The sequence below is a fragment of the Tyto alba genome, unplaced genomic scaffold (assembly GCF_018691265.1).
Source record: "Tyto alba isolate M040663 unplaced genomic scaffold, T.alba_DEE_v4.0 Super-Scaffold_22, whole genome shotgun sequence".
NCBI classification, from domain to species: Eukaryota; Metazoa; Chordata; class Aves; order Strigiformes; family Tytonidae; genus Tyto; species Tyto alba.
This window is the reverse complement of record NW_024881296.1, coordinates 21,790,867-21,810,502: the sequence shown is the minus strand read 5'-3', so window position 1 is coordinate 21,810,502 and position 19,636 is coordinate 21,790,867. Positions and strand designations below refer to the sequence as shown.

Below are 19,636 nucleotides of genomic sequence, written 5' to 3'. Positions count from 1 at the left end.
TCAAAACAACTTTCTTCCCTGAGGACTAGGTTTCACTTGGGAAAGAAGTGCTCTTTTACTTACTAGTAGTTAACTCATGGTAAGTGGCAGTCAACTAGAGAAGTCTAAATTCACACAATCTATCTCTTCCACCATAATCTGTTTCACAAGCCAAAATAAGGAATGTAAAGCATATAAAATAGCAAGCACATTAAAGCATATGAAGTACTAAGTACTTAGGTGACTTCCCTGGTGTCATTACGAATACTAGAGACTAGACCTAACACATTGTCAAGTCTAGATATGGCCACTCTCTAATGCTTTTTGGGAAAGGTGAAGAAAGTAATTAAGAAACAGTTTTCACTTAGCTGCATGGAAACAGACCATTCTGTTTCTGTAAAAAATTGTGTACCATTTCAGAGGTTACTGGAAAACAATAAGCAGAGACACATATTTTTAAACCATGCATAAGATAACTAATAAAACAAAGTGGTTTGGTAATTCTTTATTTTCAACATCAAATACACTGATAAAAATCTTGCACCAATCAAGTAGCCCACTGGATTTTTCATTTAGAATTTTTTAGAACTTTTTTTGGTGCAAAACAAAGAAAAAAAAAAAACAAAAAAAAAAACCTCACCAAAACAAAGACATCAATAATTTTATATGCATCAGTGAAAGAACAGAATACTTCAACAAATACATCATGGCAGCTGAGCCTATACCAAAAAAGGGACTTTCCATTGCAGACTACATAGTGCACACAAAAGCATTAGTTTTATAGTATATACAAGGTAATACATAAAGTGGGTTGTTAATGCAAGTCTCATGACCAGCAGTCTATCCCTTCATTTTCCAATGGGTACTTTCTGAAGAAAGAGACTTCTAATTATAGGCACACAGGAGTACAAAGCATACGAATTTGCAAGATGGCAGCATATACATTTTTTTAATTTTTTTTTTTATTTGTTTCTTTAGGCACATTTGAATGCAAAAGATTTTTTTTTTAGATTTTTTTTTTTTTAACACAGTGCAAAACTGAATACCCTTATGGGCAACAATCACTTTGAAAATAACTTTCATTTGAAAGATGAAAAGGAATTGCAAATAGAAAGGGTAGGACACTAATATTAGGGAAATAGTAATTTAAAATTCTCAGATCAATTTGAGGTTAAGCTATAGTTGCAGGTGACAGCAAATATGGGTTTGTATTATCATACTCTTGTTAACATGACCATTTTACATCTGTTGAATTTCTATCTGTAAAGCTATATTACTGTTGTAGACAGCATTGAAAATAGCCATCTCTTTATTCAAAGTTAGAAATGCACTTCCTATAAGTTCAAATGAGAATACCTTATATACAAAATCTCATTAGCTTTAGGTTAAGTTGCATTCTAATTTTAAAGCAGGATATACACAAGAGAGGCTTGCTGTGTTCCTACCAAAGCCTGTGATAAGATTAAGGCCCTACTGAGGCAGGATTTTTACTTTGCTGATAGTTTGTTTCATTTTAAACATTTGGCACAACTCTTAAGGAATCAGTCGGCATGAACTGGAATGGCTGGAGGCTCCAATACAAACCTTGACTTGGATAAAGGAGGTGGTTTGGGTTTTCTTTTGTTTTCTTTATTTTCAATTTAAAGTCCAGTGACCTGCTGACAGTCCTTGCAATATCCTTGGGAGCTCAGTTCAGATTATTTCTTTAATTATATTTTTAAATTATTAAACCCCTCAGTGTAAAAAAGGAGAAAAATCATCAAGAGATATCACTGAAACATAATAGTAAATTTACCACAACACACACCAAGAAACTCTCATTAAATTATTTTACCCCAGTACAAATCCCACTGCCCCAACTGGGAGTTTTACCTGAGACAAAATCTGCAAGAACGAGACATGGCTCGAACCACTGGAAACCAGAGTAGCCTTCACATGTTGGAAACTCAGACACCACTAAGTGCTACACATCACCCTACCTCCTCTTCTGCATCCCAAGCCTTTCATAATAACTCAGTAACAACCATATTCTCAAGCAAAGCAAGTTCATCTGGTCTATTTCTATTTGGCTTGTGCTGGTATACATTGCCTATGTTTCTAGGGGTTTTTTTGGTTTTTTGATGTTAGTTTATTTTTTTAAAAAAATCCATGTATAAACATTATAAAATAATTATTTCACTAGATGTCCAGAGACATCGTTATGAATATTTTGGTAAAAGCATAATTAGCTGCCTTAAATAATTTTCTTTCAATTATTTTTTTTTTCACACACTATATATTTTTATTTAATATCCAGCACCAGGTATTCAGGCAGTACTGGTTTGTCAGCTGCAAATATAAAGTATATATATATATACACACACACAAAATAGCATTCTGTGAAATAACAATTACCAAATGTCAGGCACAATTGTTTGCATACATGAGAGCATAATTCAGAATTACATATGAAAAAAGTTGACATTTTTGTCTCATAGACTTTGTTTAATTGATTGAATAGCTACATTCAGCTGTCTGATATGTGGACAATCATCTTTATAGACAACTATGGGAAGGTTACTATATTCATTAAGGTGCTGCTTCAGTTAAAATCTCATTAATAAGTTAATAACACAGATCCTGAAACTGCCTGAAGGTAAATGAATGTTTTACTGGGAATCACTGGTTTTCTTTCTTGGGTGTCCTTCACTGTTGTCACCACAAACATGGGAGGACTGGTTGAATCTTAATTACTTCCTTGCAAGGTCTGAGCCTAGGAAAGCATTCATAATTAATACTGTGAGCTGACTGATTATTCCTTATGTTCCAAAACATCTTATGATACCCTTCTGTCTGCTGCAGCTTCACTGGGAAAATCTGTAGAGTGTAGTGGTACTTGCCCTATGTAAGTACCATCAGAATCTGACCCTCTGCCATGACTTGCTCTCCATAAACTACTTTTTTTTCTTTTCCTTTAGGCCAAATTTACACTTCAATTGATGTAATGAACTATTCTGGGATGTAGGAAGGGAGACATTAATTTTAACCAATTTGCCTTGCAGCTTATGAGTTTGATCCATGTGTTCTGTCACAGAGAACACGAAGTTGCACATACAGTATTTAAAGAGCAGCTCTAATGCATACTGGGCTACAAGTGAATAATGATGGTGTAAGCACATAAGTGTAACTTCAAGGATGCCTGTGCTCCATTCAGATCTTAGCCTGCACTCATTTCAGGGCATTCATGATTTTTCTAACACATTTGAAAGCCATCTACTAAACAAAACAAAATGTGCATTTTCTTTCAAAGCATTTAGGAGCCCTCCAAAATCCCTTGGGTACCAAATTTGCACACACACGTGCGCACACGCACACACACACACACAGAGTCTCTTACTGAATACACAAAAAAGACAAATCCTTCAGCACATTCAGAAAAAAATGACACTATAAAATGCATCAATAAAAGGCCTACTAACTTACAGTGACTGCTTCACATGTGTAGGCTTGCACAGTTTTCGAGGAATCTTAAATGTAGGTAGCATCTAGCTTTAGACTTTTAAACTGCGCATATCCTCAGATATGTACATGAAACTGTTACAGACATCATTACGTACATTCACTAAAGAATCAGATCCTTGACTTGGAGCTCAAACTCGTCCTATGCCTTGCCGCCTTCACAATTGCTGTGTAACTCTATCTCACTGCACACAGACTCTGCTTGTGTAACAGGGAGCGTAATTGGACATTGGCACTCCTGTGCAGCATTTGTTGCACTATTTCCTATATTTAGTTACTACAGAATATTCCGATCAACATATTCTAACATAAAGGTTTTAACTATAGCAGTAAAAGAAGCATTCCTGAACCCTTCTCTAGCACTGTGACCAGCTGCCATGGAGCAGCCTATACATGTGCTATGAAATGTCCTTACTGGCAGGGTGGTCGCTTCCAACCAGCTATTGGAATAGTCCCTGGTCCATGCTAACTCCCAAACTGTGCCTGTAAACCAGAAGTGCAGATAGCACAGGCAAAGTTTATCATTAGACTAATAAAATATCCCTGGCATATGTAATAATCACATTCCAGTACCCAGCACCACTCCCTGACACATTTAATTTTCTAGCATAGAGGCAGTCAAACAGCAGCACTGAACCCTACTTGGAATAGCACATAGTATGGATTTTTGCAGTCTCTCTCCTTCATGTCTTGATGAAACTCTTGATATATTTACAGTTGGTCTGAAGAATCTAACTAATCCTTATGAAAAACAGTTACACACATGCATGGAGAAAGCCATATTTGTCTTCCTGGACAGACAGTCCCAGAGTCTTCACCATGCCTTCACCATTGAGGATCATTGCCCAGTTCTGGTGTCACAGGTGAGCTGACTCTTAACGGTGATTTCTGAGCATGCCCCAACGAGAGCCAAAGCAAGCCAAGGCAACGCAAAGCCTACCGCGCTGTCGGCGATGCCAGCCCTCCCACACACGGCTGGGCCACACGTCACTGAATGCGATGGGACCATCCCACCCTGCTGTGCCAGTCTTGCACTGGCATCCTCACCCCTTGGTTTGTAGAACAACAAAGCAAAGGACAGGGGGAGGTTTTTTTATAAAATAGTGCTGGATCATGTATGTGTGTGAAGAGTTTTCTCTTTTTTTTTTTTTTTTTTTTTAAAGACCTGATGATTATTGTAACCATCTGGTCTGATTTAAGAGTAATTATCTATGTTATGTTTGCCATGTTGCCCATGATTTACACACTGCCAAGCAACAGAACAATTTAGCTTTGTAGAATCAGAAAAAATAGGATGCATGTAATGCAATTTGGCTAGAGGATATGGTAAGGGGACCTAAAAGTTTGGTCACTATGATCTTGAGAGGGAGCTGTCTGCTGATGTAAGCCAGCAAGGTAAAACAGTATTATTCTCAGACAGGGGTTCCCTTCTACTGTAGGGAGAGAGGCAGGAATCTACCTAAACTACCAAGGCAGTCACTAGCAGTGCAGTTTCACTATGGCACATTAAGTTGCCAATCAACCTTCCATTTAGCTCCCCCCCCCAAAAGTCATCCAGAATCTCTGCAAAACTGCTTCAAAGTTTCAAGCAAGCAAAGGATTAAGCAAGCTCAGAATTTGGGGTGGTATCAACAAAAGCTATTACTCATGAAGATACCAATACACACAGGTTGTATGGCCTATTAATTCACAGTAAAATTAATGTTTGGTTTAGATTGGGACTTAATTTACATGCAAAATTAAATAAAAATGCTGCAGATTTAAAATCAAGTTAGCCTCACAATCCTTGCTGGCTGTCCATAGCAATGAAATGTCTTCCATTTAGGATAAGCAATCAATTTAGGCAAGCACTTGACAAACACTCAAATGGAAAATGCAGGTGACTGTTGTCACTGGAGTGTTTACATAGCTGGCACTATAGACAAAATGAAGCATGATCTAGGTAGTATGCTGCTGGGTTTCTCATACCATGATATATGCTGACTTCTGTTTATATTGTATTCTGCATATTGTCCTCTTCTTTGCCATTTATATAAAAAGACTGCAAGGAATGAGATGAAGCTGATGCAGTTGTCAGCTGGCTCCGGTTCTCCTCTTCCATCGGTGCAGCAGCACTCCTGGCTGCTGGGGCATGCAGCCGATGAGCGTCCAGCATCTCCAGCAAGAGGTCATAGAGTGGGACTACATTTTTACACTTCATATTGTACAGGTGCTCCATTCCTTTGTTGCTGTGGGTTGTAATAAAACAACGGTTATTTTCCAAATATGCTATGGAAAAAAATAAGCCATCAGCTAATAATATTTGTTAGGTTCATATAAATTTCACCTTGTACAAAAAAACTAACTTAACAGCACAGTTGCTGTATGACTCTGATACATTTAGCAGCAGACACTTTCAAAGAACATTTCAGACTGCCCATGAGCAAGGTGCTTTCTAAAGGTGGCTCTTTTGCTCTCCATTGCCTAAAAGGTAGCCTAGAGCACACGGACTCCCAATTTAGACACTGTGACTAAGTGGATGGGATGAATCTTGGTTTTCTCATAATAAAACCTAAAATATCAGATTTTTTTTTCCCTAGAAAATAACCTCAGATGATTTGTTATCAAATGATCATTTGATATAGTATCCATTCAGAAAACTATGGAAACAATAATTAACTTCACTGTGCATCTGGAACTTCCTTAATTGAACAAATTATTCTTAAGGAAAAAAATAGATAAATAATGGATGGTTAACATGAAGACAAAGAAACTCTGCAAAAAGACACAAGTAAAAAAAAACACATGCAAACACCCCTTGACTTTTTTCCTGAAGACCTGTATATCAGCCCAGGAGGTGAAATTTGCACGTTTCAGCTTTAGAAGCTATGATGTGGTGTTCTCTCTAATTTTAATATTACTAACTGAAATTATGAAAATTAAAATCTGTGTAACATCTCTTGTCTCTTCATAAAAATAAAATCTACACTATATCTTTTTATAGACTAGTCATGTTGTTAACACTCCAGTCACTGAGCAGTGACCTTAAGAGGTAATTACTTTTGGGAGAATCATTGCTGCACCTACTAACGGAATGCTTCAGACACCTCGCCTCTAATTAGCAAAGGGCATAGTCCTCTCGATTGGGATTCAATAGATCTGCATTTATCCTCATCCATAAAATACACATAATGATCCTAATCTCTTTTTTAAAGTGATTTGCAATCAAGCCACTTGTGAAAAGTGGCTACATAGAAGTGATAGCTTTATTAAATCTTATAGGAGACTGAAGTTTGCAGAACTAGGTTACTGCTACATTAGTATTCTACTTGACACTTTTCAAACAGAATACAAGGTGCATATAACATTGACAGTAGATACTGCTTACAGCGCTATCAAAACAAGAATCAAAGGAAAAGAACTCTAGAATAAACAAATGGGAAAAACGTTTACTCCTTTCGCGCCATAATCCAACGTACTGTTTTGCACAGATGTTTCATACAACATTATGAGAAGTAGACATATATACATTTTTTTTTTTGTAGCAGCTCTACACACAGTTTGCACTCCCACCAGTGAAGGAAAAGTGTGCATGTGCACTGTGAAACCTCCCTTACATGGGACCAGTACTGACTGTATGCTTGCTCTCACCTCATGTGCCTGATGTGAGAGAGGATGAGGAGGAGCTGAGCCAGTCGTCTGTGTTGCTGCTGCAGAGAGAGGCCCGACTTAGCCATTAAGTGTATCAGAGTGTCTGTGATTTTGTCCAGAATACGGTGAATATAGTCTCTCTCTTCCAGAGATTTCAAGGTGCTGGAAAGAAAAGTGTACACACCTGGAGTAGGAAGGAGAAAGAAAACAAACAAACCGCAGACAAAAATTACTTTGGTGGAGACAGGCTTGACCAAGGTATGCCTCGTGGCCAGCCTCTTTGTCTGTGTTGAACCATGGGAGCTGACTGTGTGTGACCCCTTCTGCTTGTCAGCCCGGTCACTGGTTTGAATGTCCCTGAAGCCTGGATTTGGTCACTGTGGGCAAAGTAGTAGGAGGAAGATAATGCCTCTTCCCCACCCAGGTCCATCCAAGGTCTGGGCCAGGTGGCAGGCAATACCTGCAGCCTACAGCTACACCTACCCACGGGCTGCACTCTTCTCTCAGTCGCTCCACTCCAAAACCTTGAGGAGATGCTCTTGATCCCTGAGTGCTCTGCAATACTCACTGACCAACCTAGGCCTTCAGCAGTTTTTGCCATTTTCTCTGCTGTTTAATGTTTGACATCTGGTGACTTGCTAGTCAGTCTAGAACTGAATAATATGTTACCACAAAACATGTAAACAGAATCAGTGTTTGTTTACACACATTCACCTTAACAAAACCCTCCCAACCAAGCAAGAGCCTTGAAAGGTGTACCCCTTCCCCTGCAAACCCAACTCTCCTCTAAAAACCATCTCCAAAGCAACCAGGGTAAATTTAGCCATCCAGCATTGCTTACTGCTGAAACTGAACAGCCTGAAGATTTGGACAAGAAAGGAAATTTCTCCAGAGATCAAAACACCTTCAAACTCCCCTTCCAACAGCCCCTCTACTTCTCTTATGAAACACTTTAACCCAGGCATAAAAGCCTTTGCCAGTAGTAATTGGGTACATGGAGAACATAATCTTTCTAAATGCGAAATTCTACACTATTTTGCACTTTTTTATCTTGAATTTCCTCTGGACAACACCACACAGTCAATGTGAACAAGGTCGCAACAAGGCAGTTGCTGTATTCAGGATCAGCTTTTTAATCTTCTGGGTTAAGACAATAACTCTAAACAGGTCAGGTTACTATAACCCAATCCTGAGGCAGCAAAAGCTTAAGATGCATGTAATGTACTGCAATCAAATTAGTTTGATCACTGTGTGTTCATTTCCTGTGTCTATAATGTATTTGACAAATCCCATGCTTTAGCCCTTCTACATCACCTCAGAGAGCCAAGAAATGTGGATTTTGTCCATGGAAAAACATGGTTTCTGGAAATACTTTCCATTTTGCTTTTGTTTAAAGCATCATTTGTAGCACAATGCATTTAGTGATATTGAGAAAAAAAGACACACACACACTAACATGCACACATACACAGGCATACATACTCTAGCTTGTTTGTATTGTTTGTAGCCTGGGGGCTATACTGTCAGATTTGAAGACAAGAATATTTTACCATGCAAGCAGTCAGGGAAATTGAGATTTTTTTACTCTCTTCTTGGCATACCTCATCTCCTCACATCATCTTGGTACTTCAAGGACCTGATACCTAGAGCCATTGTAACCTGCAAGTAGGTTTTATGACTTTGGGTCTTCTGTACTAAAAAGAAATACAAATTTGTGGTTTTGAATGTCAGTGTAAGTGTCTCTGAGAGAGAGAGTGAGTGTGAGAGAGAAACGGCTTTAAAAAAAAGAAGGATAATTCAAACAGCACAATTTCTGAAAACTGTCAGAGCTCTTAATTTTGATAATGAATATTGCTTCAAATTTTATATCAATAGATAGTACAATGGCCTATTTTCTCACAAATCTTTTTATGATTATTATTATTTTTACTGAACTGAATTCAGCAGAGAGAAACAGCTTCTGGGGCTTTTCTCAGCTGAAGGACCCTTAACCACCCTCACATATGCCTACTGACAATACCAGGCTTTATAGCTTAACGGGTAGCTGTAGGGGCAAGATTCTTAAATAGTACTGACAAAACACAGTCCATTGGGAGGAAACATTAGTCTCATAAACCAACAGTGCCTCTAGAGCATTTACTTCAGCCAGAAGATGTTATTGTGCCCCTTTAACAATACCCCTTAGTTTCATAGCTTTGAAACTAGCAAAAGAAAAAAAATCTGTTAGGAGGAATTGTTTCTCACCTAGGTCTAGTCCAGAAGCTATTAAAAAGTATAAATCAAACAAAGAAACAAAAAAAAACCAAACCAAAACACCACACACACACACCACACCCCACTCCTCCCAAAAATGTACAGCCTTTAAGAAATTGCCAGTCAATAACTGCCAAATAAAATGACATTTGGTTTTCCTTTCTTTCCCCCTGGTAATTGCTCCTGCCCCAGGCCAATGACCAGAAATTTCCCCAAATTAAATGCCAGCTATCCATCACAGACATAGACACACAGTCAGAGCTTTGGAACAAGAGTTCAGAAAATTGTCTTAGCAAAGTGAAATTTAACAGTCTCAAAGGTCTTTCCAAGCTCTGAACCCGAAAACAGGCCTAAATTGAATAGCTACCAGCTTGTTTTCCAGCTCTTTCTGTAGGTCAGTTTTGTAAAACACAACAGGATCAAGAACAGAGAAAGCACAACCCTGTAAACATGTAAAGCCTGTTGGTCTGTGCCCACGACACAAAGCTATGCACAGAACAGGGTCCCTCAGGGACTGCAGTTCTACCTTGACAGCTGTTGGCATACAGGGACATAATTTTATATGTGTCACTATATCTTGTGATGTATTTTTACATATTACTGTAGAGGAGAATGTCCTCTACATCTTTTCTGTCACAACAAATCCCAGTTTAAGTTATCTTTGCTTTTAGAGTTCAGGCTCAAAATAATACCCAAGGCTCTTCCCCTTCCACTGTGCCCCATTGCTCTGGATCTGTAGCAAGCCAGGTTGAGCTATGAGCAAATTTAGCTCTGTACCATGCACTTGTGTAATAATCCAGTCCCCAAAATAAGGAAATAAATAAAAAGCATAATTCATCGGCAGCTGGAAAAATCGGGAGAAAAAATAACAGTCACATGAAAGGATGTATCAGAAGATCTACAGGATACATAAAATCAGCTAAATCTTTCAATCTGTATGGACTAACCAGCTACATAATTAGATAAATCTGCTGCTAAAGCAGACGTGACCTACACCGTTGTCTCCAAAATTAAAGCCTGTTGTTTTGCCACTCCTCTTTTCAGATACATTCAGAAGTGAAACATCTAGCATCATGTTGCCCTTTCGCATTTCTAATACTTATTTTCCAGTGTTAAAAACCAGCCCTTTGTTATTGAGCTGAAGGTATTTTTCAAGAATACAATTTTACTTTTTAGTCGAAAGATTTATTGCTGAAGTTTTAGAGGGGCACCTTCTGGTTTGTTATTTAACTAGAGACAATACTGTCCTTGTTGTTACAGACATGCTGTCGCCTTGCTATCTCAGGAAAAATTTAGAAGTAGAGTCAATGTATATTTTGCTTTATAAACAAAACCTTCCATTTTTTCCACAGGCACTGAGTGAAACTAAAAAAATTTGCTTGCATTTTGCCCAAGACCACATGGAAAAGGAGTGTAAAGATATTAAGCAGCCTTGAAAGATGTTGCAAAAAACAGAGAACATAAATGTCCAACAAAAGCAATAAACAGCACTACCACATGTGAAGAGACTAACAGATGTCCAAGGATTTAATAAAGAAATGTTTGTGTACACTCAGTGAATTAAATCCACACAAAGCTTCAGAATGCAAATGCAGACTGCTTTTAAATGCGACATGTAGCATAATTAGTCCAATTTGTTTCATTAGTCCACTTGTTTAGATCATTTTGACACGAGCTAGTTTAATCATAAGCATATATAATACAGATAGCATAAGGACCAAAAATTCATTGTGTGTCTATCTGCTGTTTCTTTAGTGGAAGATTTGTATATGTGCAATCATGTTCAATCATAGAAAAAAAATCAGAATAAGGGAAGCTTAGAGGTCATCTAGTTCAACCTTCTGGTTAAATAGCAGTAACTTCAGGGTTGGGTCAAGCTGCCCAGAGCTTTGTCCAGCTGAGTTTTGAGTATCTCTGAGGATGGAGACTCTACCATTTTTCTGGCCAAACATTTCAGTGCTTAACCTCTCATTGGGAAGATTTTCTGTTCTGTTCATCTATTCAAGATCTCCCTTGCTGTGGTTTGTCTCCACTGCAGCTTGTCCCTTCCTCTTACATCTCTGAGAAGAGTCTGTCCCTGACTTCTCCATAATCTGCTCACCAGGTATCTGAGGACTGCAGCTGGACCCTCCCTTAGTCTTCCCTTCTCCAGGATGAACAAATAAATTCAGCTCTCTCAGACTCTCCTCATACAACATGTACACTGTGTGCTTCAGAGCTCATATTTCATGCGTGCTCAACAATGTACCTAAAGGAGGCTGGCTATATTCTTGAAGAAAAACATCTCCAGAAGGCATTTTAGAGTATCTATGCCAAACAACAGTTACACAGCTATTACACATGCCCCAAATTATGCTACTTAGTTATCTATGTAATGCAGTCTAGCCTCCTAATTTGGGCATCTAGAGGATCTGACAGTCAGAAACTCTTGTCTACATTCCCACCACCTAGCAGTTAACTCCTCAGTTATAAAATTAGTTGGTTACAGGAATACAGAAACAGAAATGTAAAATTAGTTACCTTTATGCATAAAGGCAATTACAAGCAATACAGACATACATTTTATGGACACATATACATACACGTTCAGTTTACAGCATACTCAGATATACTGCAATAAGTGCAATATGCAAGCCAGAGTAATACATGACACTCTTCATAACAATGATATAAATTGTTTTCATCATGAACCTGTAACAGCTCAACTTGAACCATGCCCTTTGATCTATCACTGTCAAGAATCTTGTAAAAATGCCAGACCTCTGAGCAGCTATAAACTTCCATTTAATGCAAAAAAAAAAAAAACCAAAAAAAAACAAAAACACACACCCAAAATCAGATCACTCAGCAGATCATGAGATTAACTGACTTTTTACCACACAAAGCACCATGGATTTGAACCTGCTGAATATGAACCTCAAATGAATGAAGATCTAGTATCTCCTAGCCTCATGCAGTGGTACTGTCTCTCTTACATGCAATAGGAAATCTGCCTTTGATTATCACTGACTTCACTTGCTATACTAATTTTTTTTTTTTTCTTTTTTGTAATACTATTATTCCTTAGAGGAATCCTGAAACAAAAATCCCATTGACAAAGTGAGATGTGCTTATGAAGGGTAGCTGGTGAAGTCTGACAGAGCTTTGTCTAAATAACAAATTTAGTCTTCTGGATTAATATTAAATACAAATTTTGTATTAAATACAAGTTTTGGGACAAAACTCTCAACAGCATGGCTTGAAGTCTTCACGTCCAAGAGATGAACATCTAATGTATTTTATTCAAACTTCCAATTCTTTTTTTATTTTCTAATTTTAATTCAATATTTCTATAAATCATTTACATATTCTAGATTTATTTAAGAGGATAATTACATTTGAACATATTAACTAATATCTGGAGGAGCATCTCTTTTCAGGAAGAAATTTAACTCTAGGAAATATTCTGTTATAATTATCAGGACAATAAAAGGAAAATAAAATATCACTCAGTAATTACAATTGTCACACTCTGGCATCCAAGATAAAAACAGTAGCCCTTCATTCCTAATATGCCAGGTGCTTTCCTCAGATGTCACTTTTTGGTAAATGGTGACAATAACAACAAAACTTGAACCATATTAATATCTCGTAGAACATAAATGAAATATTTTATATTTGGTTGTATAAATATGTAATTTTGCTTGATTTTTTTTTTTTAGAGTAGACCAGGTCCAAATTTCCATAAAGGAAGAAGTCCCTGATCAATAAAGCAAACTCTGCTGTGTTTAGAGTTTGTGTAAATTACCTGAATTTATGTGTCATGCAACTTGGGCAAGCGATCTGTTAGACCATTGGATAAAAAAGACATACAGCCCTCCACGTGTGTTTTGTCTAGAGGTTAATACCATGTATGAGTTCAAACTCAACAAGAAAAGGGAAGAACAAGTGGGTAAATCCTCAGGGTTGGGAAACTCTGGCATCTTTAATCATTAGGTAATAACTTTGCAGAGAATTGAGTCTAAAATTTTTACTTTGGTGTGTATTATTTTAGACCTCTATCATTTCTGTGAGAACTCTCTGGGCCTCATTTCTGCATTTAAAAATAAATTGTCTGGAGTTTTTTCTCATTTCAAAAGGTGTGCAACAGAAATTTGCTTATTTCAATCATCTCATGCAGAATTCAAGTCAGCTAGCCTTACATATTTATATCTGTGCATACACTTATTATCTAGTCACCTATTTTTGAAGTGTACTTCAGAATGAGATTTACAGCCCAAAAATACTTATCACCTATAAAGAAAATGGAAGGTGTTGTCATCAGTTTTAGATGCCTGTATTTTAATATAAACTAAACCATGGTAAATTCAGCCACATTTTTGCCATTATTTCCCTTTATTTTGTCACTGCCAAAAAAAAAGAACGTGTGGATTTAGAACTAAGTATTGCCTTTGGATGCCCTAGTTGTGGCTCTAGCTACTTCAGTGTCTTGCAATCAGAGCTTTAAGACTTGTTAGCACCTAGTTCAAAATGCTGCTCTGATCACCTTTCACATCAGCTGTATGCAGTGTATCAACTTAATTTGCTGGGTCCCACCTACACCACTTAACAGGTTTGCCTGCTTCCATTCCTGTCTGGTGGCTCTGCCTGCACTTATGTTAACAGCATCTTTTTGATTGCTGCTGTCTCAGAATGAAAACGTCTTTAGAGACATCAAGCAGCATTCAATCATATGCAGAAGCAACCACAGTTACCCCAGTGACAGCAAAGCACATCACTTACCAGAATTGAGCAAGATGATGGACTTAAGGCACACAAATTCCTCCCCTTGAAGGTTCATCATGCGAAATCGAGCAGCAGTAGCCAGCAGCATGTCAAAGATTTCCACCATGCCCTCTACACATTTCCCTTGATTCCTGTGTGAATACCATCAAGGGAGAGATATTCACTGCTTTAACCTGGTAGCATCATGAGCTTTTCATTCCCCCTGGACCATTCCCCTCCAATTTGATTTCATCAGTACACTAGCTAGCATGTGACTTGCTACTCTATGCTCAGTTGGTGTATATGTGATTACAAAAGCATACTTCTCAGTATTCCACAACAAATTAATAAATAATTAAATACTATATTCCCCCTAAAAAAATGTCAATTTCATAAACTCATCACCGAGGCATTACTGTGGTAAAACATATGAGATTGACTCAACCAAACTTTTACATTGAGGGAAAGATTTGTTTGTAACTACATTTTAATTCCTCTTTTTTTGGTTGTTGTTGGAGGGGCATGTGTGTGTGTTTTATGTTTGTGTTACTTTGTTTCCTCTTTCCTTTTTTTTCCTGTAACTGAAATAGTCCCAGTTCCTTGCATTTCTCCCTCCTTAAATTTTTGTACTCATTTCTACCTGGCCTTTCAATCTGTAGTGCTCCAACACAATTCTCCCATTTTTCTTATATCAGCATAATTCCTCCTTAAAGAATAAGCTTATTCATGAGTTCAAGAAGGACTTATGAGGCCAAAATCTTATATGTGTGTCTGAGTCTGATTAAAAATATCACTCTGCAAATCAGATAAATTTTATGTTACAGCATTAAACAAAGCTAAAGTTTGGGAGATCTCAAAGTGTTCATTAGCAATGGCCACCTCCCTCTGCTCACAATACTGAGTATTTTCACTCACTAATTTTCATTTGCACACTCAACCTCAAGTTCAATAATTAATGAAGACTGTAATCACCTTTCATGAAAATTTAGTCTACAGCTTTTCTGGTCGTGGAATTTTAGATCATTTGCATTGCTACCTTTTACCAAAAGCTACCTACTTTTACTTTTATTAAGACTTCCTTAGTGATATTTTAACATGTAAGACAATGAGTGATCAGATCTGCTGTTTAAAAATATACTGTTTTTTACCTACAGCTTTTATGAACAAAATTTTTAAGGTCATTGCTATAGGAATGCAGACTGAGCATCTCCCAATCTCGCTGTGAAAAAAATAATGCTGACTACCAGCATAGACATACCTGCCTGAGTCCTGATACAGCCTGTTGAGACTCTGTAGCTAATGTCTGAACGCATAGCTGGCCCTCAGACAAAACAGTCATCTTCCTTTTTAACTACAGCCTGAGAAAATTCTTTGCATTTCTCAATCATGTCTAAACCTAAAACTGAGTTAAAGGAGAGGGAGTATCTATGAGCACTTGTGCACCAATCTCCTTTCAACTTCAAGTCCCTGTTCAGCTTAATTTAGTGCTTGAACTCAAATCTTCCTCTCCCAGTGACTATGACATATGATAGAAGCTGTTTCATCTGTTGTCAGAGATATTAAACAAATCAGGACAATATCAAGAAAACAAAGTGAGACATACTCCCTTTAAATAGCCAGGGGGATGTTGGTTAAAATACAGTAATATTTAAAAATGTGGGGTCCCAAGCAAGTTTTCCAACCACTGTTACAACAGCACATGTTCTCTGACTTTTCTGAGAAAAAGATAATCCACCCTTGGGAATGGAAATAGTAGACAGGTATGTTTAATAAGGAGGATGGCTTGCTCCTTCCCGCCTTGGGTCCCTATGGGCTACCAGGTAGCTGCATGTTGAGCACTCCTGAGAAGTGCCTACTTCTCCTCATACAATTCACTAGCAGTTAGCTCAGATCTTGATTTCCATTGTGTGGCAGGCACCAGGTCACAAGCTGCAACGTTTGGCAATGCAACTTTTATGGTCTTTTCTGGCTTTTAAAGATTTTACTGAAGAAATTGTGATTTAAAATATAGCAGCTTTTCGGGTATGACCGGCAACATTGATAATTTCACATGTGAGGTTCCCATAGATGACGGTAACAAGTGCAGTGTAAAAGGTCATGGACAAAAAAGTCTAAGTCTTAATATTATCAGACCCAATGCTATGTTCTATGTAAAGTGTGTGATGCCTTTTGCACCCTCACTTACAGTTCCCTGACCAATGAGCTGAACTAAAAGACAGATCTCAGCCTGTCATATCTGAACAGGGATTTACTGAAATTCACAGTTCTGTCTCTTTTCCCCGAAGGCTGAATCTGGATTCAGATGGGGAGTTTTTAATGATTTGATGACCCATCAGTTACACTGTTCAGTGCTGGATGAGGAGAGGTTCTTTGGCAACGACCACCTTGCTGCCCTGATGAATCCTTCATAGACAGAATAAAGCTGAAAAACTGAACTGCTTGCATTCAAGTGTGTTCTTCCTCTGTTTGGACATTGATAAAATAAACAAAGGAAAAGTAGTATTTAATAACATCACTGTTAAATAAAAACCAAAGAGAAGTCAGGCACACAAAACAAGGCATGAGAATATGAACAACCACTATTACCTCAAAATCTGGTTTGTGTGCTAAAATTAAAGTCCTATGAAAGTAAAACAAACATTATTTTTTAGTGGGATAAGTTCTACTGCTTCTGATACAATATTTTTGCCTATAACTAGAGAAAGATTAAGTTTGCATATATAAAGTTAAGCAGTGTCAGAAGACAAAAAGCCTTTAATAATTTTGCATTAACTTAAATAATGCCCCAATAAAGGTTAATTTAAGAGTTTAGAATTTCAGGATTACACAAAAATTAAAAGTTTCACTGTATCATATGGAAAATGACCCATCTTAAAAAGCCCCATATCTTCATGTCTGGCTAAGATATTTGCTTGCTTCCTAAAACCCATCAAACTGCTGCCAGCCAGTATTCAAAACAATTCAAAATACTACATAGTCTAAACAAATTTCAAATTTGCATAACCAAGACCATAGTTTAAAAAGAAATAGTAAGTTATTTGTAAAATGAGACCTTTAAAAATGCCTTATGTGACTCATAAGATGGAAAAAAAATTTGATAGCAAGTAAGAAGTATTCCTAGGTAATTTTTACAAAAATAGTTCAATGGAGTGTAGTTTACTAGATCAATATTCCAATCAAGATCATCTTACTGACAAATACAACCTCTGGACAAAAATTTCTAGTTCTGCAACACACAGTCCATCTGCCTAAATATGTGTCTGTTTCCTACCAAGTGAACTCATATGACAGATGATGAATAAAAATGATGTAAATTTAAGAGATTCTAAATACTTTCTAATCTCATTTGTTTTACTGTCTGTTGTGTATGAAATACCAGGCTACTCCATCAGAAAGAGTATCTCTTTAGGTAAACTTTAGTACTTTAGACAAAGTTAGATACCTAGCTTTAAGTATTCATGCGTACAAGCAACAACTTAGAAATTTTTGCTTTATTTTCAGAGTTAGGCAGCAGATCCAGCTCCACTGAAATCAGTGGGGACTGCAGGAGCTTATTATCTTTGAAATTCAGTCTTCTAATCAAAATTTTTTATTATCTAGGCTACAACACTGATTTTCTTTGTTAACCAACAAAAATTATCTGAAAAAGGAATCTCCAGTTCTCCTGAATTGCCTTATAACTTTCTAATGTAAGCTGATAATGTTATCACATCTTCACAGCTGTATGTCCAGTTGATAGGAAAGCCTATCTAGGAAGGCCTAGATAACTTTCCTGGAGGACAAATTAAGCAATAGATTTTAAAATTATCTTCATCCCACCATCATGCTGTTGTCTTTGTGTACTCTCAGCTTACTGAAAACAAAACAATAAAAGCTTGTTTACTGCTAAGTGTCAGAGTGTATTCGCAGAAGAATCCTTAACACTCGGTTATTGGAAAATGTTTAGGAAAGTGAAAGCATGTGAATTAAAGGTCTTAAGCTACTGCATGAAAGTACTGTGTATTAACTTTTGTGAGTCTACAGAATCACAGCATCACCCGGGCTGGAATGCAATTCAAGATGTCTTTAGTCCAACCTCCCACTCAAAGCAGGGTCAGCTCACTCAAGGCTTAATGCAAGTCTGGTCTTGAAAACCTCCAAGGATGGAGACTGCACAATATCAGCTTAATTATTTTCATCACTATGTTTCTTTTTCTCCTCTATATCCAGCCAGAACTTCCTCTGCTTCAGTTTAAGACTGCTGTTTCTCAGTCTCCCATCAGGCATATTAATAAAGAGCTTTGATAATCTCTTTGTAGGGTTTAGATCAGGCATGCTCAAAATCCATCTGTTCTCCAGGCTGAATAAATACACTTCTCTCATCCATGAGGCATGTGCTCTCACCTTGGTGGCTCTTGACTAGGTTTATTGAAGTTTATTAACATCTTTCCTGTAATGAAGGGCAAAAAGCTGGATGTGATATTCCTGATGTAGTTTAATGAGTGCCAAAGAAAAATAGAATAATCTCTTCCCTTGCTCTACTGCCTACACTACCACTGATACAGCCCTGGATATCACTGGCCTTCATTGCTGCCATTTTGCAGTACTGATGCATGCACAGATTGCTGTTCACCAGCACCCCAGGTCCTTTCCAGTGGAGCTGTTCCCCAGCTAGTTAGCCCCTAGCTTGAACAGCAGCAGTGGATTAAATCCATCACAGGTGCAGGACTTTGTATTTCTCCTGACTGAATTTCTTGAGGTTCCTGTCAGCCCATTCCTTCAGCCTGTATAGGTCCATCTGTATGGCAGCTCTGCCCTTGAGCATATCAACTGCACCCCCTACTTTGGTGTCATCTGAAGACTTGAAGACAGTGTACCCAATCTCCTCCCCCAGGTCATTGACAAAGATATTTAACATGACATGTTCTAGCATAGACCCCTGAGGAACTCCAACTGTAACCAGTATCAAGGTAGAGTGTGAACAAGAGACCTAGTAATTTTATCACAGAAAACAATCAGTTTGGTCAAACACAAAATACTCTAAATCTATGCTAATTTACACTCACTATCTTCTCCTTCCTGTTCATATAAACAGCTTTCAAGAGAACTTGCTCTATGATTTTCCTCATGATAGAAGTAATGCTGACTGCCCAACCTATAGTTCCCAGACCATCTTTCTTCTCTTGGAGATGGGTGCAACATATACCTTTCTCCAGAAACTGAGGAACACTCATGGTCTCCACAGCCTTTCAAAGATGATAGAGAACAGCCTTGCAATGACAGCAGCCAACACTTTTGGATGCCTTTTAAGGGATTCATGACTCATTCCTCTTTCACTGACTCAGTCCTCTATTCCTTGAACTGTGGATGTAGGAATAAGAACCTAGATTTTATTTAAGTCTTGGAAAAACCCTAGATGTCAGAAATGTCTTTTACAGAAACACAAGATCAAGCGACAGACAGGTAAATATTAACAATGAAGGGTGTTTAGGTAAGGGTAACAGGAACTCAGGGTATGTTCTCATCAAACTTTCCATTCAAAGGGAAAAGCCCA

The 19,636-nt window shown here is 37.7% G+C and overlaps 1 protein-coding gene across 1 annotated transcript in view; it reads right to left on the bottom strand.

Annotated features, from left to right (window-relative positions):
• Positions 1 to 469: 469 nt before the first annotated feature.
• The window catches only part of ESR1 (estrogen receptor 1), a 114,480-nt gene continuing 95,313 nt past the window's right edge, over positions 470 to 19,636 (bottom strand). The window contains exons 6-8 of the mRNA XM_009975677.3: positions 14,122 to 14,255; positions 7,108 to 7,291; positions 470 to 5,705 (exon numbers count right to left, since the gene is read on the bottom strand). Of these exons, the coding sequence (XP_009973979.1) occupies positions 5,468 to 5,705; positions 7,108 to 7,291; positions 14,122 to 14,255 (556 nt within the window). The 3' untranslated portion in view covers positions 470 to 5,467. The remainder of the gene's footprint in view (positions 5,706 to 7,107; positions 7,292 to 14,121; positions 14,256 to 19,636) is intronic.